At 34.8% G+C, this 13,425-nt stretch overlaps 1 protein-coding gene across 1 annotated transcript in view; it reads right to left on the reverse strand.

Annotated features, from left to right (window-relative positions):
* The window catches only part of XRN1 (5'-3' exoribonuclease 1), a 33,664-nt gene extending 20,458 nt beyond the window's left edge, over window positions 1–13,206 (reverse strand). Inside the window, 17 exon segments of the mRNA XM_009325093.1 lie at window positions 703–801; window positions 899–1,019; window positions 1,852–2,021; window positions 3,065–3,184; window positions 3,525–3,681; window positions 3,828–3,917; window positions 4,295–4,400; window positions 5,057–5,123; window positions 6,503–6,637; window positions 7,653–7,720; window positions 7,937–8,105; window positions 8,221–8,308; window positions 10,539–10,621; window positions 10,857–10,967; window positions 11,060–11,169; window positions 11,543–11,640; window positions 12,978–13,206. Of these exon segments, the coding sequence (XP_009323368.1) occupies window positions 703–801; window positions 899–1,019; window positions 1,852–2,021; window positions 3,065–3,184; window positions 3,525–3,681; window positions 3,828–3,917; window positions 4,295–4,400; window positions 5,057–5,123; window positions 6,503–6,637; window positions 7,653–7,720; window positions 7,937–8,105; window positions 8,221–8,308; window positions 10,539–10,621; window positions 10,857–10,967; window positions 11,060–11,169; window positions 11,543–11,640; window positions 12,978–13,180 (1,995 nt within the window). The 5' untranslated portion in view covers window positions 13,181–13,206.
* Between the last annotated feature and the right edge of the window lie 219 nt (window positions 13,207–13,425).

A 13,425-nucleotide genomic window follows, 5' to 3' on the forward strand; every position in this document is an offset into this window, starting at 1 on the left:
ATGGCTACCACAGAGAAATGCCAGAAACTCTACTAAGGAGAATGACATTTAATATTCTGAAGCTAGGACAAATTTAAATCTTTCAGCAGATTCCCAGAATTCTAGACTGCTCCCTGCACAAATTTAGCATTTTAATCCTAATGAACTTTATTTTTTACTATTGACTCCAACAGTCAACAAAAGCTTTTAGCGTGAACTAATACCATTGATGTTTTCAGTGAACTGATTCAGCTGATGTTTTCAAAATATATACCAAGAATACCCCCACCTAATGGTCTCAATTTTGGGCTGGGAGCTAAGAACTTCAGAGTTCTTACTCTAGCAATTAATTCTATGGCTTTGAGCATAAAGCCGTTTTTCACCTTCCTTTCTATTAATCAAATTTTAACAACTTAGACATAAAGCTCACTTTGAAATCAAAGCATTACTAGTTAAATAAAGTTTTTAAAAAATCTATTCTTTTACATTAACTATTCAATATATTTAACTATTTTTTTTTTAAGAAATGTTTGGGTTTTAAATTTTTTAAAAAACTTTTTCAGTACCACTCTAAATGTTTTTCTCCTATAGTACACTATTGAGAAGATATAAATAACCAACATCTCAAATCCGACTATTTAAGAAATTCAGTCCTTTTATGACAAGTTTCTTTGTCTGGGGTTTTTTTTTGGTTTTGTTTTTTGTTAGGAGCTGAATGCTTACCTGTTCTTTTGAGTTCTCATCAGCTATGATTTCTAACATCATGTTCTCTCCATGGCTGCTTTGCTGAAACACCTGTACGCCACTTTTTCTAAGATAAAACTGGGTAAAAACAAAACAGCACATAAAACTTACTTGAATTCTTACATAATTATGTATTAAATACCATTGAAAATGTCAGAAGAGAGAAATCTTTTACCTTATGTTTAATGTGCTTTAAAGTAGGAAATCCACAAAAATATAATGCACTCTTGTTGATTTTAGTTATCTTATTGTGCGTTATTTCTACGTGCCAAGCATCCAAAGGTATTGTTTTATACCTAAAAAAACAAGTTGCACAACATTTGCTCATCCAGATTGACCTTTGGCTCTAGAAACTCTCATTACTCATTCAAACATTCATTAATTGACAAACCCTTTGACTTTCCTGTAAGGCGGCAATTAATTTAAGCCACTTGGAACCTATCCAAAGGACTATAAAAACCCATGCTATTGCTGCAACGAGACTACTCATTAAGAAAGAGACAAAACTTCAAGCCATGCTATGTCCCAATCTCACTATTTTAATTCATTGTTATTGTCAAGTTCTAAACTAGCAATGGTCCCATAGGGTATCATTCATCTTCACAACTATTCATTCTTCACTGAGTGTAATCCTGCAACAGGCATTCCTCCCCTATTTAAGTTTGACTACCAGTAAGGTTATGTTTCCATTTAATCTTGAAACCTCAGCCTGCGTTAAATAAAGCTGGCTACTTTCAGTGAGAGGAAAGCAAACACTGCACTTGTGTTCAACTCTCTGCACTGGATCCAAATGCTTACAATTTTTTACAAATTGTCTGGAATTGGTGTGCCGATAAATCATCACTATGATCAGATACTTGTGCCAGTCTTTCATCCTCTGTGTCATACAAAGTTTAGTAATTCCCCAGAGTGCTCTTGCTGACTTAGCATTGGTTCATCTGTTTTGCAAAGTAACATTTGAAGGAAAGGGACAGATACTTTTACCGTGCCAGCCACAACAAGTAACATCTAATTCAACTTCTTACATTTTTCAGTGTATATATTGGCATATACAAGCTTTAGTTAAAATGCTAATAAAAGTATTCTAACTACTTTTAGTCTACTCTAAAATACTTATGCCAGCGTTACCTCGTATGACATCTTTCTACTGCAGGGAATTTCTCTGGCCATGGTGACATGTACTGGAACTCTGCATCTTTGTCATACCAGTACATTAAACAAGCACTGTGAGTATTTCTTCGTTTCTCTTCTTCTTTCAGGCACTTATTACAGGATTCCATGGCCTGCAGCAGTCGTTTCTAAATTTTAGAGAAATCAGCATATGTGAAACTGGCAACAAAAATTAGCATGGAAATGTCTCCATTGGGAAAGTGGCTAACTGCACTTTTCTGATTAATGTGTTAATTTTCTAATTGCAGCCTCACCCTTCCTCATATCCCAGCTCTCCGATAAAAATAGGACAAGTACAATGGAATGGCTTTGGAGAATAAAGATTACCTTTTTGCAAATATGCTTCCAAAGGCTAGCCATATTTCGCCTTTTACATTTAACATACAGAGAAATATTAAAAAGATTTTAGATGTTATAAAATTCTGCAAAATAACTATTGAAAAAGCTTCAAAACCTTACGGGTCATTCAAGTAGCAACTGTTGTCTTCTGTGAGAAGACTAAGTCCTGTCAACCTTTCGCTGCGAACTATGGAAACAATTGGTAGGCACACGCCACCACCTGTATATATCTTAACATCTAGTCTGCACTTTTGTTTTCGTCCGCTCTTCGATGTGCTCAAATTTAATCTGATAAAAGATATTACAACAATGTATATAATACTATTATCCTACATGCAAAAGGAAAGTGTTACTATTTTATTCCTCTCCGTTAATGTTTTACTGTTTGATTTGTACTTAGAGTCTTCTACCCACTACTGGTGTTCATGTGAAGAGATTTTCTGTAAAAAGACTGTTGGTTGGTTTGTTTTTTTTTTCTCAAGTGTTTCTTTTATTTTACCTACAGACTTTCTGTATCTTTATCTGTATATAGGAATAGATTTTTTTTCTCAAAAAATCTGAAACTAAATATTAGAATAGCTGATAAAAAACACGAACAAACAACAAAAAGTCCACATCCCTTACGTAAGACTTCTGCCACTTGAAGCTAATTTGCTTGTGGTAACTTAATCTAGCCTTACTCTCCAGGCAGCAAACATTTATATTTTTCTGTGGTCTTATCAACTGTTAATTTAAACTTCCATTTAACTGCATGTCTAAATGTTGATTAAGTAAGAAGTTTAGCAGCTTTGTTATGAAGCTTTTATAGACAGCAGACAGTGAAAGAACTTACCTCATCAATAAACGGGATTAATACTACAGCTTCCCATTCTTGCTGTTTTCCATTTAGGTCGGTTTTAAAATCTGGTGGATAATATTCGATAATAGGAGAGTCTTGACTGATCATCAAATGCTAGGAAAATACAATAGAGGAATTAAACAACATCAGAGACAATTTAGCACTAATTCGAGGAAGACATAGAGGAAGGCTGGTATTAAAACCAAGTCAAGGCTGAACAGGAATTCAACATTTATCATTTAACTGTCCTAGTCTGAAATTGCTTAGCAAATGCAAAATTTTAAATTTATTACTAACTTTACAATGTACTAAGAACATTAAGAAATAGACACCTAAAACTTAGAGGCAGAATATAACTAAGAGGACATGCAAAAGTATCAAGAAAAGAGTTACTTTAAAATAAAGCAGACAACCACTAAGCGATAGATAAATGCAATTTAATTCTAAATCCCACCTGGTAGCATTTAGGTAGCAGATCTTTGCTAGCTGCTGGAAGTACAGCAAGAAGCTGTTCAAATGGCATGAAAGGTTTTCCCAGTTCAAATTTGATTTTGAGTTCACCGATGTTGCAAATATCTGACAGATAAGGTGCATAATGATAAGGATAATACCTGCAGGGAAAAAAACCTCTTAAGTTACTTGACTTAATTATAGCACAGCAGTGTTCACAGATCAGAACTACATTAAATGTTCCCAGCATACAAGGTGAAATATTGCTCCATCTTCAAGCAATTTCTCATTTGACAATTTTTCTTACCAGCTCCATGACTGAACTCCATGGTAATAATAATGCAAAATCCATTGTATTGCCTGGACATAACATTCAGCTTGATCAGCCAAGAAGTCACTTAAAAGAAGAAGGAAAGATACCTATTAGTTTGTCTCATTTCCACTGGTATATAAGCACCTTGTGCTAAATACTTAGCACCTTGGTACACAGGAATGAAGACAGAGCATTTTGGGAACCTAGTAAGACCATGGTTTCCTAGATTCATTTAATACTAATGGATTTTTTTCTCTCTGGACCTCAAATACTTGTTAGAGAAAACATGACTTCCAGCTTTTCTTGCATTAGCCAAAAGCATCACTGCTGCAGTACACTGCCATGTGTTCTCTGCCTTCAACATGAATGAATATTCTCTCTTGTATTAGACATATGCAAAGACTTGTCTTTGGTGTTTAAAAAAAGAAAAAAGAAAAAAGAAAAAAAAGGCATAAACTTACTCAGAAACTACTTCTACACCCATTTTAGTCATGTAGTAAGTTCTTTTGTATTGCCTAAACTCAGTTTCAAACAGATCATCATCTTCTGGTTCATCTTCCAACACAGCTGAAAAAGGAGTAATGGGGGGGAAAAAAAAAAAAAAAAAAAAGGATTAACATTCACTTCTCTACTAAAATAAGGTTTGAAGACAGGCAACCCATTTTGTAGCCCAATTACAAGAACAAGGAAGAGAATATAAGCCATCAGAAAATAATTTAAGAAAATGTTAAAATAGATTTTAAAATTTAATCTTTTCTCAGCAACATCATCTTATATCATGGAGTAATATTTATACATTTTTGACATTAAATTTCAAAACATGAGCAAAAGGCATTTCCTACAAGTGGAATGAGTTTAAAAACAATCAACACAACCAAAACCTCAAAGCCGTATGGAAATCTGTTCATTTGTCTCCACCTGTATAATAAAATACCTAGGCATACAATTATCAAAAATGTAATGTTGTTAAAGATTTGCTCATTCATTCCTTTAATTCATCATGGAAATACTGGTCAGGTAAGAAGCACTTCAAAAGCTTTAGCCCCACTCCCTCTCACCATAAGCCAGTGATGTGCAGTTCCGTTTCCCAACAGCTGACCACATAACTGTTTCATTTAGATTAAGGTCATCTCTGACATGAAATTCTTACAGATCTTCCAAATCTATACACAAATTAACAAGTTTTTTTGTTATATGTATATGGAAAAATTATTTGCACTTACTTTTAGGGGTCACAACTTCACCTTCGTTTTTTTCTAAAGCAGCCAAACATATAGAATTTTCCTGAGCCTATTAAATTAATATTTGAGATAAAGTAAAAATACAGAATAATATGCACATACCTCATTCACAACCATATAATCTGCAACTCAAAATGCTATAATAAAGATGCAGAAATATTATTATTATTTAGTATGAACCCCACTACATTTCCTTCTCTTGTAATTGCCTAGGGAAAATGATTTTATCCATACAGATCAGACAAAGGAGCAGTCTCAAATAAAATCTCAACTACCTTTAAAAAATATCTGAATATTTGCTTTCCAAAATACAACTATTTCTAAAACTGTGCAGTACACATTTAAGCATTTTTACCTACATCATGCATTGTGCTACAGCATCAGTATGCAATCAAATTTTTAATCAGTAAGTTTTTTAAGAGTTCAAATTACTTTTGGGGGAAGTAAGGATACAAGAAATTGTGTTTTAGGGAGTCAAACAAGCCAAACATTCACTTCATTCTCACACTACACACTGTCTTTTGTGTACAGCACTGAGTAGCTTTCAATAAGCAGAATCATTAAGTTGGCCCTCTTCCCCTGTACCTGAGATATGCAAGCTCCTGACTGTCACTGCCATTCAAAGGATCAGTCAAGATGGCTAGCTAATACTATAGAGCTGCTCCAAACTTCTGTGGCAAATAAGAAAACAACCACAAATAAAGCATACCTTGTTAAAGGAAGAGCTAACATCTTGCTCTTACAAACCACAAACTGCACTAAAGAACAGGGTAACGATATACAGTGACTGATTAAACTTGAAGGAATTTCCTGTTGCTATTCTACACTCTGCCGAAGGCATATCTTGAAGGACAGCTGATGGAGGTGGGGGGGGGAACATGACAATGGGGCTGAGTCAAGATACGGAGAAAGGTGCTGTTCCTTATTAATTAGTTATATCTAGAATTGCAAGTTTAACAACCAATCTGAGATAGCTCATACCAATGAAATGGCTGTTTATCTATTCGTTGTCAAATAGTCGGCCAATACCAAGACATGCATGAATGACCTATCAGTGTATCTGAAATATATAAGACGTCCAGCAGGCTATGCATTGAAAAGTAAGATTATAAAGCATGGCGAGTTGGACCATAACTCACCCAGAAGTAAGTTTTGCTGCTGTTGAGGAACAGATAAATTGACACAAAGCATTAAGTTACAGGTTTACAAGATTTCAAAAGTCATGAGAACTTTACCTTGACGTAACCATTTCATCACTCACAACCAGCAATGCATACAGGCAGTTCCTCAAATGGTGCATTTTATTACCTTTTCTGATCTCAAAAAATCTCAAAAGAGGTTTATGCCATTTAAGTTGTCTAAGATCAAATTATTGCTTTGCAAAAAGTAACATTCTTATTTCCAAAATTGCACATGTAAAACACTAACCTTTTGTTTCTTTTGTTTATTTTTTCTGGCTTCCTCTGCTGCAATACCAGCTGCCTCGTTGAGGTATTTATTGCCTACTTTACTTTCAAACCATTTTAGGTCTACAAAGACTTCACTGAAGTGTTCACGGTCAAACTGTGCAGAAAGATTAAAGTAAGTTTAGAAATATTTAAGGGACGCCGAATTTAGAGTGCTAAATTAACAACTTCTTTTTAGTAGGTGCATTAGATTACACCTAGAGTCATTCATACATAAACATTTTGCCCTAGAGCTACAACTAAACTAATAGATTAATATTAAAAATGTTTTTTCTTAGCAATATATAACATACACCCAAGCCATATTTTGTTTTCTTTCAGTAAGGCAGCAATGGGTAACAAAAAGAGTTAGGTAACTTCCACACTTCACTATCAACTCTAGAAGTAGTAGAAGTTTATAGGGTCTGGGTAATATAGTCTCGTGCCACACACCCAACCCTTTCATAGTTCCACCCAAGAATCAGAAGACAGGGCTGAAGCAGGGACAGCAGATGAACTTCCTCCTTCCAAGTTCAGCAGAAGGCCGAGACCTTTCCATTTCTATATGGCCTATACCTTTTCTCATCTCTAGGATGGATTACTGCAGCAGCACTTAACAGGATTGCCTCCTGTACGCTAGTTGGTTCATGAAGAATGCTGATGCCTGCCTCTGAGAGATAAACGCTTCATTGCTCTTTACCAGTGATCTTCATAAAAAACTTGCAAAAAATATTGCTCTCCAAGTTCTTCAGACATAGCTTACGCTACAAGGAACTGACCAGCAGGGGAAGCAAAGAATATTGCTGCCTGCAGCATGCTTTGCCCAGTACTGCCGCTCATTACTCAATGAGAATTGAGGACCATGATTCTAGTGGTGAATTCTCATCTGACTTGCAGTACTAAAAGATGCTGGCTAAAGCACAGATCAAATGATTCAATCTTTTTCTTCTTATGTTACGGTATGATCAGACAACAACTGATTGGATCCCATCAGTTAAATGATAAAACAGCTCATTGAATCACTTGTAAAACACAGTCATTTAACAGTTCATTAAAACTACAGCATGGTGTATTTTGGGGCGCTATATTGAGGTTATATTCAACAGGCTATACATAATTCCGAAGTTACTTACATCTGACAATCTTGTGAGATATTTCTCAAAGCGTTTTAAATTCAGATGCCCGTTTTCATTTATGTAACCTATTGGGAAAATAAAGTATGTTGTTTAAAATCAACAATTTAACAATTTTAAAATTTCAATTTAAATGCCCCGTAGATAATAGAATGCGATCTTGCTGGCTGTCTAAAGCAAGTGTAATAAATGCTGAACATTCTAACATGGCTAAGAAGGTCAATAAATATTAACGCAGGAATGTTAATGTTTCTACTTTCCACAAATAAACTTCGTGTTCTTACCTCCCAGTTCTGGCAAGATAGCCATATATGTTCTATAAAGTAGCGGCAGTGCATCATGATTAATGTGTAAATGAGGTAGATGAGGAATAAAATCATTTCCTACAAGGAAACCCATCAAGATCCAATCATCTATTATCCTTTCAATATCATATTCAAAGGAAATCTTGTCCTGGGGGGAAAAAAAAAGGAAAAAAAGAAAAAACCACAGGAGCATAATTTTTATTATCATGTTTGCATAAAAAGACCTCACACATTTCTTCAATCACAGCTCCATTAGAACTTACTTTTACTGGTGAAAATTCATAATCAATATATTCTCTCATCAGTGATAAGTGCAGTAAATGAAACGTGGTTTCCTCTGGTGCACATGCTCTGTAAATGATTCGAAATATTAAGTTAATAATTTATACACACACTTTCAACATGAATATTTAGTAAGTCCAAGGTTACCTAAAACCAAGTAATCTTACTGGGATTATATCCTTGCAGAAGAAATAACGTATAAACATTTCTTTGAATCTATTTTAGGATCCATCTGGTTTGAGTCTATAAAATTTTGCAGTAGAATCTTCCAAACAGCAGATGTGACTGCACTGTATGGAAAACAGCTAGCTTAGAGAAAGCAGGGCAGCTTTGTGGAGTTCCATGTTGCATTAACTATTTCCTAAGTAATTATCCCGTTGCCCAAAAAAGGGACAACATAACTTAACTTTGCAACAAACGCAATATATTTTAAGGTATTTTAGAACTAGTCTGAGTACATACAGAGTACACAGATTCACGTCTAAACTGGCTGGGTTACATTTGCAGTCATTTGAAATGCTTCTTGTAAGAAAAGAATATGCTCAACTTGAAAATATGCTCCATATGTATTCCCTAGTGGCTTCACCACAGCCAAAAAAAAAAGACAAACCTACTGTTTGTTTATGGCATAAATTAGTCAACATATATTCTGCCTTCTTCTCCTCTGTTCACTAAAATTACTTACTACCTAAGCCAATGTTAGGTCAAAATCAGTTAATACCTACACCAAAAGATTAATGAACTAAAGACTGATTTATTTTGAATTCGTAAAGGACTATTTTACCTTGTAGATACTGTAACTAGCTGGGACCACCTCCAATGACAAACCAGCATAAACACCTGTGTATTCACACATACACAGCAGATTTTGGCCAAAATCCTCTGAGGAAGGTGTGTGTGCTACACAAGTTTATATCAAGACTGCGAAGACAAACTCTGAGCTACGCTTGGCTGCACAGAACTTCAGACCCGATTCTGTCATTTTTTAAATGTAATTTTCATACTGGCAAATCCAGGTTGATGCTCTAAGACTCTAGAGACATTTTGCCCCTTATTCTTCATTGCACTGGACCTGAAAATCCTGATAAAACAAGTAATTTCTCTCAGTCAAGAAACTGCTGACAATACGTAATTTGTATGTATTTTTACTATTTTCAAATTTCCAACTCTAAGTACACATAAAAGTGACAATACTGACAGAAGGCAAATCCTGTAACTTCCAGAAGTAAATTCCTGTAATCAGTAATATTACCCAGAAATTACAACAGGAGCCAAATATGGAATAATGCTTGAGGGAGAAAAAAATAATAATGACACCTTGCCTTTTGATTTCACACTTTATTTAATTAATCCCTCAAAAGGTCACCACACTTTTATATTATTTTATTTTTTAAAAAGTGCAGAACAACATTTTTCTTTGCTTAGACTTAAGGTCTTTTAAAAACATCACAATGTTACATGCCAACACTATCAACAGAATGAGTATTAGTGAAAAGTTGACTGCGGAAGACTATGAAAAGAATACTTATTCCTGATGTTTATCATATTGTCCTTAGCAATAAGAACATTTGTTTATTAGCAAAAATGATGCATTTATCTAAACATTTATATGACTTATCACTGTATTATCCAACATCCTTTTTGTATCAAAAAAGTGTATTTCTGTGTCTCTCCCACCTTTTCCCTTTATCCACCAAATATATGCTCAAGGTCCTTCAAAGAAGGAACCTAGCCACAGTAACAGTTACAAAATTAATTTTTCTATTACTTCAGAATAGCTCCATGTACATGCACAGTTCTGGAACAAATCACCTTGTTCTGACTGACTATAGCCCACAAGTTAGTTTGAATGGGCAAATCCAGAATAAAAGCATCCAGTCAGCCACTTTAAGAGAGTTTATTTTAGTAATTATTCTAGTAATTTACTTACATGCACAAAACCTCAGAGATATAAATACGTTTTAAAAAGTCAGTATCTGCATCAGACAATTATGGAAACAACATCAGTACAGCCTGGGCTGCTCCATTTGTAATATGAAGAAAGAAGCACAACACACCAAAGCTCTAAGGATTTTTTTTATCAGCTGTCCTGACAGCACACATTTTCTCATGTAAACAAATTCAAATGCACAATTTAACAAGTTGTCTCTAATTTCATGTATTTTCCAACACAAAAATAAACTAAGACTTTATTAATTTAGTATGCAATCAATAAAAAAAACCCCTGTTTTAGCAACCCAGTATCTTTTGGATTTAATTTCATCATATATAAAATAAAAGTAAAGTTAAATCAGTTCACCTTTGAGATTTTTTACCACCAAATCTGACTTCTTCTCTTAAGAGCGCAAAGTGTGCCTCATGACTTGTTAATCCCAGCATAATCTATTACAAAGAGATATTAGAAAGGTCTTACTTCATTATTTTTTTTTAAACTGTTACTTTAAGATTCGAGCAGTATAAAGAAATTTTGCTGTTCTCTTTCATTACAAATTCAGAAGTTTGCAGGAATACAAATGCTTGTTTAATAACATTTTAGAACCCTGTGTGCTTAGGAAGACATCAAAGACATACAAACAACAGAAGTTTATAGAGTGTGTATTATTTTAATTGCACATACCAAGTCAGCATCTAAGCCATAGAGACAGTGTCTTGTGTTTGGATCGTGATGGGGCTTTGCTTTTTCTGATCTGATGAACTCCATAATTTTATGCTCACCTTCCCCCGGAGTCTGCACAAAAAAACCCCATAAAATTAATCAGTAAGTTTTTTTCTATAAAATAAAATTTTATTTAAAATAAAATATTAACAAAATACAATGACCTCATGGCCTGATAAGTAGACTGTTACTCCTTGCCACGATTTGTCTGTGGAAGTCTTCATATTTACAAAATATTTAAGATGCTCATGCAATCTGGCCATGAATTCAGTTCCTGAAAACACAGAAATCTAAGTTAAACACAAAGCTTTTCACTAGTCATTCAAAACTGCATTTACATATCAAAAGTATTAATAAAAAAAACCCAACCCAACAAATAAAAATTCTGCAAGAGATGAAGGGTACAGCTGTTTTTTTTCCCCAAGAGGTTTCATTTTTTCCCTAGTGATCTAAAAAACTTTTAGAATGAGACAGTATTCCAACCCTACTAAAAGTTATTAAAACTTGGTTCCCAACTTACTTGAGCCTTTATCGATTGTCCTCTAATTTTAAAAAAAAAGAAATGCCTTCGGATAGGAAAATAGTGCCAAAATACAGATGCAAAAACTTAAATCTAAACACTTAAAATAATTATCAAATTATCTTACCTGGTGTAATACAGTTGGAGTCAAATCTGGCTTCTGTAGGGAGAGTTTCTCCCTTTTCTAATGCCTTTTTTATTTTGTCCTCTGCCTCTTTTGCTGATCTAAAACAAAGCAGGGTTGGAGCGAAGGAGTAGAGAAAGAATCATCTTATTCAAATGTTAATATCATAAGTACAGCTCTACTGACAAAATACATATAGTTGATTTTTTAAAGAGTGTTTAAAAAAAAAAAGGGGGGGGGGAGAGGGGGGGGAATTTAACTCCTGAAGAGAGTTTGAACTTGTTTCTGATACAACTGGAAGGCTTAAAAATAGCTTTTTTCCCCTAGTAATGATGATAACCTGTCATTGCTCAGATACAGTTACTATTTAGATTACCAAGATGATCATTCAATGGCTGATGACAATGAAAGCAAATTAATGTTGAAACGGTAGGAATACTTGGGATCTAAACATCTGAAAATGCTATCCCAGAACAACAATAGTAATGTAGTTAAACAGAGCAGCAAGTTTGGAATACCATGGGGGTAGGAGGGGTGAACTAACAATTTATCATCACTAGTAATGGAGAAACAAACAAACAAACATCATCCTAGCCTTTCTCGGCCAAGGATTTCATACACACTTTTGAACCAGAAAAATAGAAGCCACCAATGTCTTAGATTTTTGTCCTTCTCTCAATTCTGTTCCAACTTGCTATTTAGAACTCTTTCTTAACCTCTTCTTCCTCTCAACCTCCTTTTTTCCTTAACAACAACAACAACAAAAGACAAAAACCAAACCCACAAAAAAACCCAGTAGCTTGAAAATATTTTCTCTTGTCCCTTTTCCCCTGTTTGTTTCTGTTGCATTTCACTCACCATCCCTGTATTGTCTGACCACTGGCTTGCTTTCCTTACAGCAGTCTTCAAAAAAGCTTCCACATCTCCCAAAACATTAATATAATTCTTAACACTGTGGAATCTACTTGCAGCTCTGTATTTGAGCTAGCTTGCTAACTGGTATCAAGAGGAAACCAGAGTTTCATTAGAAACATCGTTTCTTCTATGACTGTCAAAGGACATTCCATTATATTTACCAAAAAGGCGTATCTAGAATTAGCATTCACAAATACCAAAGGCTCTCACAGGTTATGAAGCCATTGGAGACATCTGTAAGAGCTCCACTGCAGACTTATTTCACAAAAAATTTCATAGGAAAAAAGCTTCCCCCACCCCCAAGTCCCGCATACATAAGTAACAAGCAAACTTTCTTTTTTGGAATCCTGATTTTAAATATTAACATTTTACAGGTAGTTACCCTCATTTAACTAAAATTTAAAGCTACTGTCAAAGGCATGACCGCTCATAATATATTTTACTTTCTATGGCACACATTTAAGTAATTTTTTTTTTTAAGTTGTTACTATCCTAAAGACAGAGCAAGAACAAATACTCTCACCTAAAACGTCTCCCACGCTGCTGATTCATTTTTGCTCTTGGAGCTACTCCATCAACTGCCATGAAGAAAACCTTCCTCGGTTTAATAATGCGAAATAGTACTTCCAAATAGTGAAAAATATCGGCAAAAATCTTGTCTTCTGAGATTCTGAAGTGAACATCGTCATCATTCGGATGTGAACACTGATGTATAATGCCATTCATGTCCAGGTATAAGTTGTCAAATTCTGGAATCTACAAAAGCCACAGTTAGTACCCATTTGGTGACAGCTGAAGCAACGCAATCACTGCCCAAGGTGTGGCTGAGACTAATGAACTCTGGAAACTGAGGTGGGAAGACCGCCCTGGAACCTACTGCATGCCAACGGGCTAAGAATATCTTGACTTGTTATGGGTTTGTCTGCACTTGCAATCCATTATTACGATTTTCCCAGTGAAGAAAGTCAGCT

The sequence above is a fragment of the Pygoscelis adeliae genome, unplaced genomic scaffold, assembly GCF_000699105.1.
Source record: "Pygoscelis adeliae isolate BGI_AS28 unplaced genomic scaffold, ASM69910v1 Scaffold155, whole genome shotgun sequence".
Lineage (NCBI taxonomy): Eukaryota > Metazoa > Chordata > Aves > Sphenisciformes > Spheniscidae > Pygoscelis > Pygoscelis adeliae.